At 55.0% G+C, this 18,188-nt stretch overlaps 1 protein-coding gene across 19 annotated transcripts in view; it reads right to left on the reverse strand.

Moving 5' to 3' along the window:
- Positions 1-17,843: 17,843 nt before the first annotated feature.
- The window catches only part of JAKMIP3 (Janus kinase and microtubule interacting protein 3), a 50,379-nt gene continuing 50,034 nt past the window's right edge, over positions 17,844-18,188 (reverse strand). For all 19 annotated transcript variants that reach the window (XM_061191796.1, XM_061191828.1, XM_061191801.1 and 16 more), the window contains one exon: positions 17,844-17,894. In XM_061191796.1, the coding sequence (XP_061047779.1) occupies positions 17,844-17,894 (51 nt within the window). The remainder of the gene's footprint in view (positions 17,895-18,188) is intronic.

The following is an 18,188-nucleotide window of genomic DNA, read 5'->3' on the forward strand; positions in this document are numbered from 1 at the left end:
GGCACGCGCAGAGCCCAGGCGTGCGCGTGGGGGCGCCGGGCGTCCGAGTGGGAGCGCGCCGTGCAGCGCGGCTCCGTTGCCGGCCCCGCCCCCGGCCCGGCCCCGCCCCCGGCCCCGCCCCCGGCCCGCCGCTGCTGCTCTGCTTTCAAGCCCCGCCCCGGCCGGGCTCGGTGACTGTACCCCCAACCCCGGCTCCAGGCGCGAGCTGAGGCTGCGGACGGGCCCCTGCGAGGACCGAGAGGCGAACTTGTGCAGGGTGGGCAGGAGGAGAGGGTTGCGACCGGTCCCGGCCAGTGTGTGTGCAGAGTCTGCACCCGGGACGGAGAGTGAGAGGGTTCCGGCAATGTCCTGCCAGGACCCGCTTCCCCCCTGGCCAGCCGAGGGCCCGCCACCAGCTCCCTGATGACCCGAGGCACCCAGGGCCGCGGGGATTGAATCCAATCTCAAGTCCAGGCTCAGGCTGGACTCCGTCCGGAAAGATGTTTCAGGCCAAAGCCGGGCTCCTTGGAGTATTGCCCGGGCAGGGATCGGAACGCCAGGCCATGCGCTGGCCCTGGGACCGGACAGTGGAGACACCTCATTGTGAGGCTGCCCCAGGGCCAGCCCCGCGAAGCTTGATGTCAGGTGGGAGGTTGGAGAGACACAGAAGGGATAGAAAGAGACCGAGAGAGACACACAGAGAAAGAGCTACCCAGGACCCAGGACGGACCGGAGAGGCAGACCAGGGCAGGAGAGGCCAGGCCTCCGGCGGGTTCTGAGGAGGGGGTCGCGCAGGATAGGGAAGTCCAGGCTCAGACACGGCCAGTCAGGGAGAAGTTCCCGCCGCGAGCCCTCGCGTCCCCCTGGAGGAGCTGGGGGCTGGTGGAAGAGGGCGAGCCCCTGCACTGCGCCCCAGCGGCCTCCGGCGTGGACGTGTGGCGTCTCAGGGAGTCCAGGGCCCGCGTCCCCCTCTCACTGGCCCCGATGCCCGCGCCTCTGCACTGCGGCCACTACCTGCTGTGGGCCGCGGGCCTGGGCCACGCTGGGCCTCTCTGGGAGACTTGCGGCAGTCTCTGGGCCGTCTCCGCCTGGCTCGCCGCGTCCCTCCTGGTCGCCGCTTGGCCCGCTGTGGGGCTCTCCTGCTCGCGGACCCTGGTGTACGCCTCCCCGCGCGTCCAGCTGCAGCGTCGTCTTCTCAAAGGCGTCCTCCAGGCAGCCGAAGACTCCGCCGAGCTTGGACCGGCCCGGGCCTGCCTGTGCCCCGCATTCCCCGGCACGCGGGCAGAGCCTCTGCTGGCTCCTGCGGCCGCCGTGCTGCCGTGGCGGGAGCCGGCGAGGGGCGGCGGGTCCTGGAGCCTCCTGTGGCGGGGTCTGCGAGGTCGCGTGGACTGGGCGGAGCCGGGCCTGGCGCTCCCCCCCCATCCCCCCAACCCTCCCCCCACCCCTCAGCCCGGCCTGGCGTCCGCTCGGAGCCGGCGCTGTCCACGCAGGGAGTGCTGAACGCGCCGGATCTGGGCCGAGGGCGCGCGTTCTGTCCCAGCGAAGCTCTGCAGCTCGCCCCCCGGGGCAAACCGGGGTTCCGACCTCCCGCTCAACCCGCAGAAGGGCAGGCGGGGAGCACGCACGGAAGAAACCACAGTTTTTTGGAACTCCAGCCACATTTCCAGGCCCTGTGGGCGATCTCACGTCAGGGAAGGAGGCTCTGACTCTGAAACATTTGGCGAGTCGGGAGGGCCAGGGCGGGGGACGGGGCGGGGGGGGGGGGAGGGAATGCGCCCACGGGAGCTGCTCCTGACTGCCCTTGAAAACAAGTTCAGGTCTTCCCTGCTGGCGCAGTGGTTAAGAATCCGCCTGCCAATGCAGGGGACACGGGTTCGAGCAGGGGAACAGGGGACATGTGGTCTGGGAAGATCCCACATGCTGCAGAGCAGCTAAGCCCATGCGCTGAGCCTGTGCTCTAGAGCCCGCGAGCCACAACTACTGAGCCCGTGTGCCACAACTACTGAAGCCCGCGCACCTGGAGCCCCTGCTCCGCAACATGACAAGCCACCACAATGAGAAGCCCACGCACCGCAACGAAGAGTAGACCCCACTCGCCGCAACTAGAGAAAACCCGCGCGCAGCAATGAAGACCCAATGCAGCCAAAACTAAAATTAATTAATTAATTAAAAAAAAAAAGTTCAAGGTTTGGGGTGAGACACGGTAGGAGGACTCTCAGCCCACCCAGAGTCATAGGGCGATGCTGTCACTCAGTCGAGCCCTGCAGGGACTGTTTTTTAAGGAAAAGACATCCCAGCCTCTCCGTTCTGTTAGTGCAGCCGGAATTTCAAAGCGTAAGTTGCGACAGTGAGAGTCAGTGCGAGGACACTCCATTACTGGCTGGCGTGAGAACCCCTGCAGAGCTAAATCAGCACTTTCCCATCCCCTCGTCCCGGTCCCACCTTGGTTTTCCACTCCCCCAAAGAGATCAAACAGGCTTTAATCACCTGTGTGGGATCACTGTGACTAAAATGTGTTCTTGTTCATTCACAGAAATTCTTTCACCATTCTCAGTGGTCTGACTTTTCTTTCTGGTTCTCATCTGACAAACAGCTACAGGAGCAGTCCTCCCTGGTGGCTGACCTCAGCCAGGGGCTGCCAGCACCTCTGATTTCAGAGCCTGTCCTCCAGAAGACTCCCCATGACTTAGGATGAGGCTGTATGTGAGACCCCCGGCAGCCCCTCCCCAGTGAGCAGGAGGCCCAAGTCCCCTCTTTGGTGTGGAAAGAGGCACTGTCGTGCAGAGAGTGGACACGGAACACAGAAGTGGCTAACATAGCCGATACGTCCAAACTTTAATACTTCGTGAGGAGGAGAACTTTGATATTCTAAGACTTAAAACAACCTTTTATTAAAAACTGTACAATAATTTACAAATGAGTAAAAATTCTCTGGTATATATCATAGGAATCACAATACAAAAATATGTGTAAAATTTTGTAGTTGATCACCATACAAACCTATTTTAGGCCTCTGAATACTGTTTAGCACTGAACCGAGTTATCAGGTGTTTAGAGTGTGGTTATTAAGGAATTGCTTCAGGGAACACAAATACTGCCTGGCGCGTTGCTGTGAGAAAACAAGTCCTCATTCGTTTTTGCATAAATTTACAATAAAGCTTTTTAAAAATATACAGTAAACAAATATATGATTTGATACATAAGTTACAGCTTGATTTTCCTGAGCCTAAACGTAAATCCATTACTGTGTTAAAACACACAATCCATCTTAAGGTCAATGATGCAGTAATGGTCAGTGTAGATTAATGTCACAGCGCCTCCAAACCCACTCCCGGCACACCCTCTTTCCTGACTGCCAGAGTTGGTGTCCACAGCCCTGTAAGGCACTCAGGGCCTCCTGAAGGCTACAGGTTCCTCGAGGGCAGAGCCCTTTAAGGAAGAGCCACGGTCCTTCAGCGACTGGAGCTCTAGACCATGGAAGCGAGGTACACACATCCGTGTCAACAAGGAAGCTGAAATTTACATGGATTTGTAGTTTAGACAAATGAACACATTTGTGCTTTTCTGGGTATTTTGCACACAGTGATTATGGTGATAACTGTTATGCTGTATACGTGTCCACATCCCAGTTACACAGTAAACACTTCTGTGTTTCAACCTTTCAGGGTCCCTCCTCTTGCTCCATTAGGGAGTGACACACTTACACACACGCTTCCCCTGTTTGAAGAGCTAGCAGTAAGAGAGCCCAGACACTCGCAGGGAATTCAGTCCAGCCCACTGGTTTTGAAACAAGGTACACTCTAGAATTTAGAAAGTGCATGTTATTATAAAATACTTGAATTCTTCAGATGCTCACTGGACCAGCAGGAATCAGTGACAAATGCTCATATTTGCCGCTTTCTCTTTCTCTCTCTTTTCTTTTCTTCTTCTTTTTTGTTTTGCAAAAGCCCAATCCTGAAATGCTGGATTTTGTAATCAGATGAAAAGAAGGTGCCTATGATACATGAATAAGAACAATATCTGAAGAGAAGAATTGGCATTGCAACTAAATGTGTGCTTTCCTGAATGTACCAAATGCAATTTGGTACGTGAAGTATTATTTAAAACATTCATTGAGCCATTTTCCCTTTCCAGTGCACATCCTTTTTACATACAGACAATAACAACTTCATAAGCATTGGTACATATTTACATGCTTCTCTTTCCTGTAGAGTTTGCCTTCTTTTAAAAATTACAAAGCTGTGCTTAAGAGTGTCCGGGGTGTGGGGTTGCATATGAAGAACTCCAGACATATGTACGACACGCAAAATCATGATGACCCAAATAAACTCGAGGGGTGTGAATCTGCGTTTCACACGCACATTCTGGGATTTGAAATGGCCAACCTGCATCGCTGCTGTCCCCGCGCAGGTACACATGGGGCGGGAAGGCCCACAGGGGGTGCTTGGAGCTGCGGAGTGTTTCTGCATGTTTCCATCCCACAGTCCATCAGGCTTCCATCTGGGAGTGCATCCATAGCTCCACGGTGGCTTTTGTTAACACAAGACTATTGTCTGCCATTTGGTTCTGAGTACGACAAATGTGCCAAGACGATGCCGTCATTAGACCAAGACTAAAGTATGCAGGAAGGACTCAGCCAGATTTTGGACTTGAGATACAAACCCTGACTTCAAGCTCAGCTGGAGAAGCAGTGAACTGGCCCCGTTTTTTGTTCAAGTGACTAAGTGCCTGTGGCTTTAATGACGATAGAAAGGATGTGTCCTTCTTGGACAAGTGTTGATTCACAATGCATTGCCCAGCGGAAAACCTGCACCCTCTAGAGAAAAAAGCACGTCTGTCTGATCCTATAAGCTTTCTCCCAATTCATCCTGGTCTGGCTGCCACTGTCATCTGCACCGTAGTTGAACATTTCTTCCAACACAAATATAAAGTGAACCTAACACTTCCAGACAACACAGGCGTACCTCCCTCCAGCCATTGGGCAATGCAGTTTGTGTTTCTTTTATACAATGTTGTCCATTACATTCTCATCTGGCTGCACTCTCATTACCCAGCAGGTCAACTTCTAGGTGCCTCAGAGAGCCCAGTCCTGTGCATTGTCTTCTGATAGAGCACACGTGTGTGCACACACAGACTCATGCATGCACACACACATGCACACGTACCCCTTGCAAATTCAGCACTGACAGCACAACCTTAGGCCCCCAAGGGTGCGAGGTCCACAGACGAGCCACCTCCAAGCCGCGAGTCAGGCTGTGTCCAAATGCGGGAAGACTCCCCCGGGCCGTGGACCACGACGCTCGGCGGAATGGAAATCACGCTTTAAGTAGGCTTCAGCGACGTGCTGCTTCTTCTCTGAAAAAGAGCGAAGACAGATGCTCTCTGTTAGTGTGACACATCTGAGCCACTGGCGGGGACTCCCGGTGGGGAAGGTCTGGAGAAATGACCAGGCGCTGGCTCTGTAGGTGGACATCCGGTGATGGTGGCTCTGGCCCAGGTATGGCGCCACACTTGAGCCTCTGTCTGGGAGATGCAAACGGCTCTTCCCAGGAGACGCGAGGCCACAAAGACGAGTCCCCGTGCCCCGTGAGACCATGTGCAGAAGTGGCCTCAGTGCTCCCTCCCACATGTGGGAAGGTGCTCACGTTTCCGCCCAGTTTTCGTTTCTTCTCAGTACTTAGAAAGTGGGCCTCTGTTAGGTACTAAGTCTTCCTTTTCACCTTTTACATCTTTAATATTTAGAAGAAGTTAAGAAGGAGCTTCCCAGGTTCTTTCTAACATGGAGGGCGGACCCTGGAGCAGCCGCTGGGGCAGCAGCATCGGTGGGTGAGAGGGGAGGGGGAGAGGGAGGGGGAGGGGAGGGGGAAGGGAGGGGAAGGGGAGGGGGAGGGGAGGGGGAGGGGCGGGGGTGGTGGGCCACACCACCTGGGGTCACAGGCATTAGAAACTCCACAGAGTTTTTTTGGTTTTTAACTTTAAAACGAACTTCTCAGTCAGGGGACATTCCACCAAGTAGAATGAACGCTAAACACATTAGAATCGCACGTGTGCTTACTTCACCGAGTATCGCACACATCATGGTTGAAATCTGTTGCGTTAAACTCACATTGTTCCTTATGCCTGTAATCTGATCCATCTCTAAATAGGTTCTAGTCAATTCATCCACTTCTAGCGTGTTAGAAAGGACCCTCTCATTTTGCAGATGGAAAAGCTGAAGCCTGGAGATTAAAAGGCGTTTCCCGAGCTCGCAGTTCTAGGCTGGCCAGAGCCAGGGCCCGGACCACGTGCTCACCGCCCTCCACGCATGTCACTGCCTTCCTGAACTAAGACGATAACTCTCTGGGGTACGAGCTGCACACACCCAAACACAGAGCAAGAATCTTGGTGAAAATAACGTGCAGAATTCTGAACAGTCACTCCCCAGTTTGAAGGCACAAGACGACGACATTTGGCTGCCTGAGGTCACTTGATCCTCTCTTGAGCCAGTCCTACCCTACTTTGCTAATGTTCACCAACACTGTGTCCAGGACGGGTGGCTTTCTGCCTTTCTCTGGGACTGCAGCACTACACACGCACACTTACACGTACACACACATACACACGCACACTTACACGTACACACGCATACACACGCACACTTACACGTACACACATACACACGCACACGTACACGTACACACACTTACACGTACACACACATACACACGCACACTTACACGTACACACGCATACACACGCACACTTACACGTACACACACATACACACGCACACTTACACGTACACACACACACACACGCACACTTACACGTACACACACACAGAGGCATGCTTCTGCTTCCAGGCTTCCAGACCTCCCAAGTCCCTACAGACCCCTCAGTCCCATGTCCTCCGATATGGTGTCCTCCACCCCTCCCTTTTCGGCCGCTGGCCCAGCTTCCTGACCATCCCCCCAGTCAGCCCGAGATCTCACCGTGTTGAAGCCGTGCGAGACCCAGGACAGGTGAGTGTGGGGTCACCTTGTGGGTCTGCCCTTGGTCCCCTGGCCCTGGGGGGCTCCTCATTCAAGAGCGCCTCTTTGGGCGGAAGCTGAGCTGCAGTCTGCACAGGGGCCTGCCTGCCAGGTTGGCCCTTGATTGGCATCTGGAAACCTGGCCTTTGAAACTCTCCCAGAGAGAAGAGGTTGTGCTCGTGGGCTGGCCTAGACTGTTTGTACAAATGATGTGATTTATGGCAAACACCTGCCTCCTTCTGAGGGCCGGCATTCTAACGGGCAGGCGGTGCACAAATGAGTAGCCCCAGTGACAACCCTGAACTCCGAGTCTCCAGCGGACACTCCCGGCCCCCCGGCAGAGACAGCGCGCACACACAGCTGCGTTTTCAGGCTGCGGAGGGTGTGCTCCGTGTGGCCTCCGCAGGCGGGAGAGAGTGTAGGGAACCTGCTCCTGGGTCCCTCCAGCCTCCTCCTGTGTCTTCTGCCCTCACAGAGCCAGCTGCCTACCTTGATGACATCACTGCAATAGATCTGGGCCGCGGCACCACTCCGTACTGAGTCCTGAGAATCCTGGTGGGCCACTGAGCCTGCGCGTGGTCTTGGGGACCTGGGGGCACCCACTTCCACTGTTTTCTGGAAGCTCAGGAGGCCGTGAGGCTGCAGATGGAGAAGACACGGCCTTTGGCCTTCGTGAGCGCGTCGCTCCACTTACTGGGTCGTCATTTAATCGACCGTGTCTTAGTGGCCAGGCACGACCTGCGTGTGCACCGGGATCCACACAGAGGATTCCACAGGGAGCGAGCTGGGCACGTCCCTGCGTGTGCAGCGCTTCACGGAGAGGCGGGAGGACAGGGCACTGATGGAGATGAGGATGAACGCTGTGTGGGAGGAGGGACGCAGGGCGTGGAGGGAAGCATGGCACGTGGTGGCGCTCCCAGCCCAGGGGGGCAGAGTCTGGTGGACTACTGCCTGGTGAGGGGAGGGGTGATGTCTCGATAACGGTGGGCACCGAGCACCGCACCCTTACCTTCCTTCTGGAGGGAGAGGTTACGTGATTTTACACTGGGCTGCGCTGAGGATGGGTGATGGCCCGCGGCCCAGAGCGTGGACAGGGGGTGGCGGCCAGGCACCACCACAGGCTGGGCCCCGGCTGGCCAGGTGGCGGGCGCACCACTGGGCTCCTAGTGGCGCACGAGGCGGCGGCCCTGGGGCTCCGGAGGGCGGGGGGGCGCCGAGCGCAGGGCGACGGGCATCGCGCGTCAAAGCCCCGGGGCTGGGCTCCCCTGTTCGCGGCTGCTCAGCCTGCTGAGAGGCCTGCCCTCCACCCCCGCGGCCTCACAGGCCCCTGCCCCTGGGTACCAGGAGGACCGCTCCGGTGACGGGATTGGGGTGGGGTGTGGAGGAATTCCAGCGGGGCCAGGGGGGAAGCTTCTGGTGCTGTGATCGCGGTGCAGGACCGGCCGAGGCAGGCACTGAGTGGGCTCCCCGTCTTCCAACCGTCTGAGCACACAGGACTCCTCCTAGCCTGCATCAGCCCAGGTTACAAGGGCCAGGGCGCGGCCCCCGGGGAACGGCCAGAAAGGTACACAGAAGCCAGCTCAGCCCCTCCCTCCTGGAGAGAAGGGGGACTTACTCTTGTTCACGTGCTGTGCGCACACCCGTCTCCCTGGCTGGTGTGGGCGCAGAACCCGCTGCCCAGGCTCCCAGGCCTCCACCTGACCACACGTGCCCACCACACGTGCAGACCCGTATGTAGGTGGGAGCACACCCTTTCTGTCTTCTTTCCGCTGGTTCTTGTTTTGTTTCCTGCCTGGGTCACTAGGAGCTGCTCTCACAGCCCTACAAGGGGGGGTCCAGCTCTCTTTTGTGGCACCGACATCTCTAATAACGGCATCTCTTATTAATGGCCTCGTGGTCATGCTAGTGAAAAGACGCATCATTGCTTTTACCAAGATGGTGACATTACAGAGCGCTAGACAGCTTGCCGCAGGCCATGAGCTGTCCCTGGACAGAACAGATTAGACAGGCACAAACCGGGGGAGGGGAAACCGTCGGCCTCCAGCCAGTTATCCCACTTCTGTCTGAGACCGTGTGCAAACCTCTCAGTAACGTCAGAGAACAGCTTTTGCCATAAGGTAAACACAGAATTCTACACAAAGAGCCAAAAAAAAAAAATGCTCCAAAGCCAACATGAGCTGGAGGAGTCAGTCAGTATCCCCTGAGGTCGAGCGCTTGTATTTGGATGACCCCTGAAGACCCCTAGGCGGACACCCAGAGGAAACTCCTGCACCAGCACATCCACAGACCTTACGAGAATGTTCATGAAGCATCGTTCACAATAGCAAAACGCAAACGTCCATTAGAGGTGTGGTGGAGTTCCATGAGGGAGCCCCAGACAGGGGTGAGGGGACACACAGGTCACAGGATGGGCAAGTCTAAGCACAGTGATATTAAGTGCACAGTGCGGACACGGACAGCATGACACCTCTTACGAGGACTTAAAACACAGTGACGATTGTACCTCCTAGAAACATACGCGTCTGCCACAAAGCTCGGCACAGGGCGGTTGCCCCGGGGTCCAGAAGGCAGCTACCTCCTGGAGGAGGGGCAGGTGACGGTACGGGGTTAGAAGTCAGTGCAGCCAAGAAACAAGATGAGCATGTGGGCCATTGCCAGACCAGTGGCAGGAATGAGCCAGTGTCAGGATGAATGCAATTCTGTGCACCAAGAAGCCAAGAGGAAGAAAGCCCCGTGATGAGGGGCTGCAAGGGGCAGGCAGGGATGCGAATCACCATGCACACCAGCAGTGGCCCTTCAGGCAGCATGGCCACCACGCTCCGTGCACGGGCTTGTCACCTGCCATCAGACGAGCACATGTCTGACCTCAGCCCCGAGCCCCCCTCATCCCGCTTGGGGCTGGAGCCCAGGCTGACGAAGCCGCCCTGACAGGGCCCCTCAGTGTCTGGGTCTGGGGGCTCCATCACCCGTCCCTCCTCCCAAGATGGAAAGGCAGCGCTCGTCCCCCACACCCCCCCACCCACCAGCACGAACGGCCTCGAGAGCTGCTGTTCACACTTGGGTGAGCCTTCTACGAGGACCAAAAACACCTTGCCTTTTATTCCTTTGCTTAAACATAAAACAACACACACAAATTAAAAAGACAATTTCATTAGGTTATGATGGAAAATATTACGGATATTTTTTTAACGAAGGTTCCCCTTCCACGTGTGCACAATGCTCGTTAACTGTGGACGTGTTCTGAGCAAGCAGCTCGTCCCTGAACCTAAAAACGGCAGCAGCTGTCATTTCTGGCCGCCTGGCCTCAGCACAGCATGAGTAATCTGAGACCAGGCTCAGAGGAGAGGGGGCTCATCGGTATTCAGTGCCTGCTCCGCCGAGAGCTATAAATCTGAGCCGCTGACAGTTAGTCTCACACATCTTGGGCTTCCAGGCCCCGAGCTAGGCAGGCGAGGTCCCTGGAGACCCAGCCCCACCCCCAGCACCCAGTGGGGACCAGGCGTGCCGTGTGTGGAGGACGCCAGCAAACAGCAGCTCTGTCCCCCTGCCTCCTGATATGCGGTGACTCAGAGTCCGGGAGGACACTCCAGTCAGGATAGGGCTGACCACAGAGCAGGGACTTGATCCAGCCAAGCAGAAGGCATTTTAATCAAAGAGAGGAAGATTTCTTTACAAAGGGGGTGGGAGGAGACAAGGGCTGGACAACCACATGCAAAAAAAGTATGCTTCCACCAAAACTGTGCACCGAATGCAAAAATGAACGAAAAATGGATGATGAATATAAATGGAAGACATGAAGCCACACAATTCCAGAGGGAAACATGGGAGAGAATATTTGTGACTTTGAATCAGGCAAAGTTTTCTTAGGTCCAATACCATACAACCTATTTCTTTTTAAGTTGATAAGTTAGATTTTATCAAAATTTAAGAACTTATCTTCAAAAGATACTCTTAAGAGAACAAAAAGATAAAAGAGAAAATACTTTTGCACCAACAAAGGTGTATGTCTGGAATGTATAAAGGAGTCTTAAAACTCAATAATAAGAAAGCAAAAATCAAATTTAAAAAATGGGCAAACGATTTCAACAGACGCTTTACCGAAGAAGATACACGGATGGAAAATCAACACATAAAAAGATGCCCAACGTCATTAGTCATTAGATAAATGCAAATTAAAACTAAAATAACATCTATGCCCTTATTAGAATGGACCTCCACCCCCCAGAAAGACTGACCATATCAAGTGTTGGAAAAGATGCGGAGCAGCAGTCTTCCCACATACTTCGCTGGTGGGAATGCAACACGTACAGCCACCTTGGACAACAGTTTCTTATAAAACTGAGCACACATTTAGCAATCCTAGGTATTTACCTGAGAAATGAACACCTGTATTTACACAAAAACTTGTGCATGAATGTTTGTAACAGTTTGATTCACAGTTGCCCTAAACAGGAAACAAGCAGATAAATGTGGACAAATGTGGCACATCCATGAGACAGAAATGACTCAGCATAAAAAGGAATGAACTACAAAAACATAGGGGAATCCTCCATGCATGTTGCTAAGTGAACAAAGCCAGACCCCAAAGCTACATGTTGAATGCACATTTCATATTTTCCACTCATAAGACCTGTAAATGGCAAAACTGGAAGAAGGGAACATAGCCCATTGTTGCCAAGGGTGGAGTTGGGGATGGATGGGGTGACTGTGGCAGGAAGCAGAGGGAGCTGGGGCGATGGTGCTGTATCGTGTATCGTGACTCTGTGCCCACATGTGTCAAGACCCAGAGACTACACAGTACAAACAGGAACTGTGCTGTGTAAATTTTTAAGAAATCACTCTGTGAAGGAAACTCCAATGGAATCCAAGATATAACAAACAAAACTAAATGGCCACAAATGGACAATGTACTAGAGGAAAAGAACCAGACTACGTCATTCTGGAAAACAATATTTTGTCTGGAGACTATAAGGCTAAAGATAAAAGGGACTGCACTCAAATGTCTCCTCGCTGGTAAACTTGTTCCTCACAGGGGATATGGGTTAGCAATTCTGAAATGTCTTTGTGTGGATACTAGGGTGGGGCAAATAAGTAACACAGTTTATATGGACAGAGCCACATCTCCAAAGAAAGTAGTTACAGATAAGGAAAGGGGGGGCAGGAATGAGTCTTGAATGGTTGGCCTCGAATTCCAAGTGTCAGTATGAACTGGTGGTTTTATAATAGACCCACAGATGATAGCTGGATAGATAGATAGTGATAGATGACAGATAGATGATAGATAAATGATAGATGATAAATGATAGATGATATATACATAGATGATAAATAGATGACAGATGACAGATAAATAATAGATGATAGATAATAGCTATATAAATACATAGATAGATAGTAGATAGATGATAGATAGATGACAGACGGTAGATAATAGATGATAGATAGAAGCAGAAATAAACAAAGAAGGGGGTGTATGCATGCATTAGCACACAGCTGTCTGTTTCCAAGCTCTGCCCCTGAGAGGGCCTAGAAATACTATCACCCCAGGAGTAGCAAACACACCCAGCCCAGAGTTGTCGGTTCCTAAACACCATTCTCCAACAGAAGGAACCAGAGCTCCTTGGAGAAGTGGTTGCTTTCAGGTTTGGGGCAGGGAAAATACAGATGAGCTTGAGCATCCTGAGGGGACCGAAAGTAAGAAAGGGCTCAAGACACAGAAGGGAACTCAAAGGACAGAGGCATCAACCTGCTGGAAAGCTCAGTGGCTGAAGTTGGAACAATCTGAGCAAGAAAATAATTAAAGATGGTGTTGGATTATAACCCATAGAATAAATTAAATACCCATGAGCCCATACTGCTATAAATAATTGGATAAAGAAAGAAATGAGAGAAGGGGGACAGGTCTTCTCCAGAGAAAAATTCTAACAAAATAGAAGGAACGTAGGGATAGAAAACCACGAGAACAGGCAGTAATCACTGTGGCAGGGAAGACCCACTCATGTCCGCTAAAGTTATTGGGCAAAAGTTTAAAGAGGCTCAGGGTACTTGCTTAGTCTCAAAGTGTCTCTCCCTATCTATTTATAGTTACAAATGATACCTTGTCAGTGGATAACCTGGCAGAACCTTGATCAAGGTTCCCATCAGAGGGATACAGTGTATGGACGTCATGCCGCCCTGATCAAACACACTCAGAAGGGGTCACCTGGGCTCAGTCTCGCCAAGAATGCGTAACCTCAGTCCGATCATTCAGACACATCAGACAAATCAAACTGGAGGACAATCCACGAAATAACCCACCAGCTCCTATTAGGGTGCCAAGGTCAAGGATGACGAGGAAAAGCTAAGAAAACTGTCGCCCACTGGGATGGACCAGGAGAATGACTCAACAGAGTATGGGGTCCTGGAGCAGAAACACTTGTCTGAACTGAGTGGGTGGACCAGCTAGGCTTGGAGAGTGCGCTGTGATTACATGAGATGTGAACAACTGGGGAAGCTGGGTGAAGGGTGTACAGGAACTTCATAATATTTTTGCAACTTTTCTTTAAATCTGTAACTATTTTATTTTATTTTATTATTTTATTTTATTATTTTAAGATTTTTTTTGATGTGGACCATTTTAAAATTTTTTTATTTATCCATTTTTGGCTGCGTTGGGTCTTCGTTTCTGTGCGAGGGCTTTCTCTAGTTGCGGCGAGCGGAGGCCACTCTTCATCGCGGTGCGCGGGCCTCTCACCATCGTGGCCTCTCTTGTTGCGGAGCACAGGCTCCAGACGCGCAGGCTCAGTAATTGTGGCTCACGGGCCCAGTTGCTCCGCGGCATGTGGGATCTTCCCAGACCAGGGCTCGAACCCGTGTCCCCTGCATTGGCAGGCGGATTCTCAACCACTGTGCCACCAGGGAAGCCCTGTAACTATTTTATAATAAAAGGTTTTTAAAAAGCTGATGGGGTCTTCCTGGAGGTCCAGTGGTTAAGACTTCGCCTTCCATTGCAGGGGGTGCGGGCGCGACCCCTGTTCGGGGAGCTAAGATCCCACATGCCTCTCGGCCAAAAAAACCAAAACATAAAACAGAAGCGATATTGTAACAAATTCAATAAAGACTTTAAAAATGGTCCACATCAAAAAAAATCCTAAAAAAAAAAAAGCTGATGGAGGAAGGAGACGCTTGTTTAGGAGGCTGTTAACACCTCGTGTTGCCTGCACTGCACCAGGTGCACGTCTGGCCCCAAGGCTGCTGTGCGGCGTCCCGAGCCGAGACATGCAGCACAGCTCTGTCCCCGAATTGTGACGCCCACTGCCCCCCACCCAGGCTACCCCAACGTGAGCACCCGGGAGTTGGTCTGAGCCACCTCTGGGTCTCCAGACCCACAAAATGGCTCTGTCCAAGGGGGGCCCCATCAATGTCCAGGTCCTGGAGGTCTCCTGGCCCCCAGGGAGGCCGTGCCTGCCCGGCGCCCCCTGCCTCTGGACCTGTTCTCACGCTCTCAGCCATCCTTATCTGGCTCTGGCTCCTCCACAGGCGAGACCTGCTCACAGCTCTGCGGCACGGAGCAGCCTTCCAAGCCCTGGCAGGTCCCCCGTGCTGGGCACATGGCAAGGCAGACCCCAGAGCCAGGCTGGCTCAGCAGGGGGAAGGCTGCGGGGATGATTCCGATGGGGCAGAGGTGACTCCACCTCCCGTGCGGCCCCTCCGGGGACTCTGGGCAGTGCGTTGTGATACAGGTGTTGCCGTGGCCATGTGCGTTGTTCATTGTCCTTCACCGGCTACAGGTGACCTTTGAGGTCAGGCCGTGACAGTGGACCGTCCTCGCCAAGCAATCGGAAACGCAGTGCTGGTGCGTATGGTACTTTCCTCCACACGATACGGCGCAGCCCAAGGACCTCAGCGCAAGTTCTAAGAGGAGACCCCGAACTCCAGGGACCCCGAGCTCCGGGGACCAGGCGTGTTCGGATTTGAGGGCCCACGTGTGGACCGGGCCGGGGACCAGGCGGGGACCAGGCTCCACTCCAGAACCAGCCTCCAGAGTGATCTTTCTAGCCTGAGGCTGTGCCCTGCACCCCTGGGGACGCGGGAGCAGATACTGCCGTGCCTGGGCCCTGCACCAGGCTAACCGCATGCGGTTTCCAGAGATGAGCCCCTTTAGAGAAACACGTGCCCAGACGTGCCGCGTGAAAGAGCAAAGTGTCCCGAGGCCCCTTTGAGTGAGCGGGTGGTGGTCTCACTCTGGCCTCTGCCTCTGCATCTGCTCTGCCTCACTCCCTTCTCTGCCCAGTGGTGCACCTCCTGGAGCCCCTGCAGCCCCACTGTTAGAGGTTCAGGTGGCTCTGTGATGGGGAGGGGTGGGGGACACGGCACCCCACATCACACCCTGCAGACTTGGATACAGAACTGCATTCCCACCAGAGCCTCACCACGTCCCACAGAAACACGCTTGCCGAGGAGATTCTGCCTGGAAAGGAAAGCTCACTAGCGGAGCACGATGCCCCGTCCAGATCCTCCGTCCCTGCCGTGGGAATGACCCACCCGGCCGCCCCAGGGATGCCTCCGAGCCCTGGGGGCAGGGAGAGGAGGTGACGACCTGGGGACACGGGGAGGCCCACTGAGCTGGGAGTCAGGGTCAGTGGGAGGGATGGCTCCACAAGAAAAAGTGGGATGCTCTCTCATTTTGGAGTTTCTGGGAGCAGCAAGACGGGGGTGGGCGGGGCAGGCCAGCAGAACTGGGGGTGCAGGGCCAGGGCCCGAGTCGGCAGAAGTGGTCGGGCACCCTTGCGGAGTTTTTCTCTGCCAGGAGCTGAGAGAGGCTGCCCTTGTAGCTCAGGGATGTGCCCTGGGACCCACCATTGGGCACCTCTGGAGGCCTCGGCTGGCCTTGGCGGGGGGTGTCCTGGGTCTGGGCGGAGAAGACCTGTAATGGGTGCAGCACCTCAGACCAGGGAGAAGCCCATGCCAGATGCCCCCAGGGAGCAGACTCCGGTCCAGAGGCCATGGTGGGAGGTGAGCCGCCCTCAACCTGCCTCCGCCCACCTGTATAGACCCCAGGGCTCCTGCTGCAAGGCCAGCGTCCTAGCAAATTGAACCTACATCTCAAACGGGGCCAACCTCGCCGCAGAGGAGGTGGGATCCCACAGACCAGAAGGAGGTGTGCTGGCGCCCACAGGGCCCACAAAGGGTGGGAAGGAAGACGACGTGTCCCGGGGATGACGGCTGAGCCTCACCTGCTGGCCACCTGGGCGTTGGGCCCCCTCCTCACATCCGCAGAACCCTGGGGCACTGTCACCCTCGCTGGGCACTGCGCCTTGAGCGTGCAGGCTGGAGCTCTGGACAGGGTGGCTCTGGCCTTGCCTGCATCCTGAGGGCCTCTGCGGTGCTGCACAGCCCGAGGTGTCCTCTGGCCCCTGCGTCTCCGACAAGGTCAGGCCCCTTCCCAGTTGGTGCATTGCTCTGGTCCCAGCTCCCACTACCAGGCTCCCCAGTCATCCCTTTGGTCAGTCCCTCGGCGCAGCTCAGGGCGGGAAGCTGATGGCACCATGGCAGCCAGAGTTCTGTTCCCGCGAGTGACAGCGTCATCAACAAGGCAGGGTGGCAGGATGTGTCAGTCAGTAAGTGCTGAGGACCCCAGCCAGTGAGTCGCAGCGTCATCATAGCCAGTCCGTCCCGGAAGAGATGGGGCAACGGTCCTTGAGATGCTCCATGAACCGTCCCCATTTCCCTGAACGAAGGTCACCACCGTGGTGGCAGCTTCATTGCGGCATCTTGCGGGGTGCCTGCGTTGTTTCTGGGAATCTTCCTTTGAGACACCTTTTGTCATCACGGGAACAAAGGGAGGTGGGAGTTTGGGGCTCCTGCACAGAAGCAGCTCTCTACACCTGTGCAGCAGGGGGCTCGCGCGTCCCTGTAACTAGGGTTGGGAGGCTGCGTCCCGAGGAAGGACCCCAGGGTCCACAGCCAAGACAAGGTCTCTTCAGAGGAGCCCCAGTCAGAGAACTAGTTCTAATTCTGGCTCATCAAAATGGACAGTCCCCCACAGAGGTGCTCAAAGACCCCCTTTCTCCCTCTTCCTCGACGGGAGGGGGTATGCAGAGCCCAGAGCCTCTTGAGTCTTCAGGAATGAGATGCGGCATCTCCCTCTGCCACTGGGGCACCTGCTGCTCTCTGGTCCAGCTGGAGGAAAGCGGTCTGGCTCCTCGGAGGGCTGGAAGAAAAGAGACGCAGGACACAGGTCAGGGAGGCTGCAGGGCGAGAGGGAAGGGCTGGAGGGATGGGGCTATGAGGAAGGGTGGCCCTGCTCCCGAGGGGAGGCCCTCTGAGGGCGGGGGCCACAGACGGAGACGGGATGGTGAGGCCACGCCCTACTTGTCCTCTCATCTTGTTTGGGAAGAAAGCGGTGGTCAAGCTTTCACATGCGGCCTCGGCCTGAAAGCCGCGGGCACGATGCCACGGCTCAGCACGACTGTGACGTCGTGAATGAGCCCAGCTTGTCGGGGAAAGTGGGCATCTCTGGCTGAATCTCCAGTGTCACCCAAGCTTGCACTTGATACACGGAAAAGGCAAAAAGACACGAAACCACCAGCACTGCTCCCTGGCGAGTTGCCCGGAGCAGAGGACAGGGAGTGGTTTTGTGCGCACGTCTCTTCCCCGCGGAGGTCCCGTGGGAGGCGGTCCTTTGCGTTCCTTCCTTCTCAAGGAAGGCAAGCGCCCCTTCCCCTCTGACGACGGCAGACCCCTCCCCTCTAGGACCTGGGGGACCCCTGCCTGTCCCCTTCCGGAAGCACCTCCTGCTTACGGAACAGCGGGGGCCGTGCTGGTCCCTATGATGCAGACGAAATACTCACCACGCCAGGGTGCCCAGGAGAGCTATGACCACAGAATGAAAGCTAAGGAGAAAAATAAGAACAAAAATAGAAACTAAAAAGGAAAGGGGAGGGTGGAGACATGGAAGGAAAGAAAGAGAAAAAAGAGTTTGTAGAGCTTTTGGCAAGAAATAACGTGATCACAGACAGAGCGACGTGGAGACGCCAGCTGGGGATCAGGAGCAGATCCTGGCGCGCTGGTGTCCAGTGGTTTAAGGGTTGCACTGCCAGGGGCCTGAAGTGACAGTGCCATCCCCTCCCCAGGGACCTTGCACCGTCCAGAGGCCAGGCTGCGGGTGACAGTCAGGAGGGAGGCTCTGCTGGTCACTTCGCCTCTGGGGGAGTGGCG

This window comes from Eubalaena glacialis, chromosome 1, assembly GCF_028564815.1.
Source record: "Eubalaena glacialis isolate mEubGla1 chromosome 1, mEubGla1.1.hap2.+ XY, whole genome shotgun sequence".
Classification (NCBI taxonomy): domain Eukaryota; kingdom Metazoa; phylum Chordata; class Mammalia; order Artiodactyla; family Balaenidae; genus Eubalaena; species Eubalaena glacialis.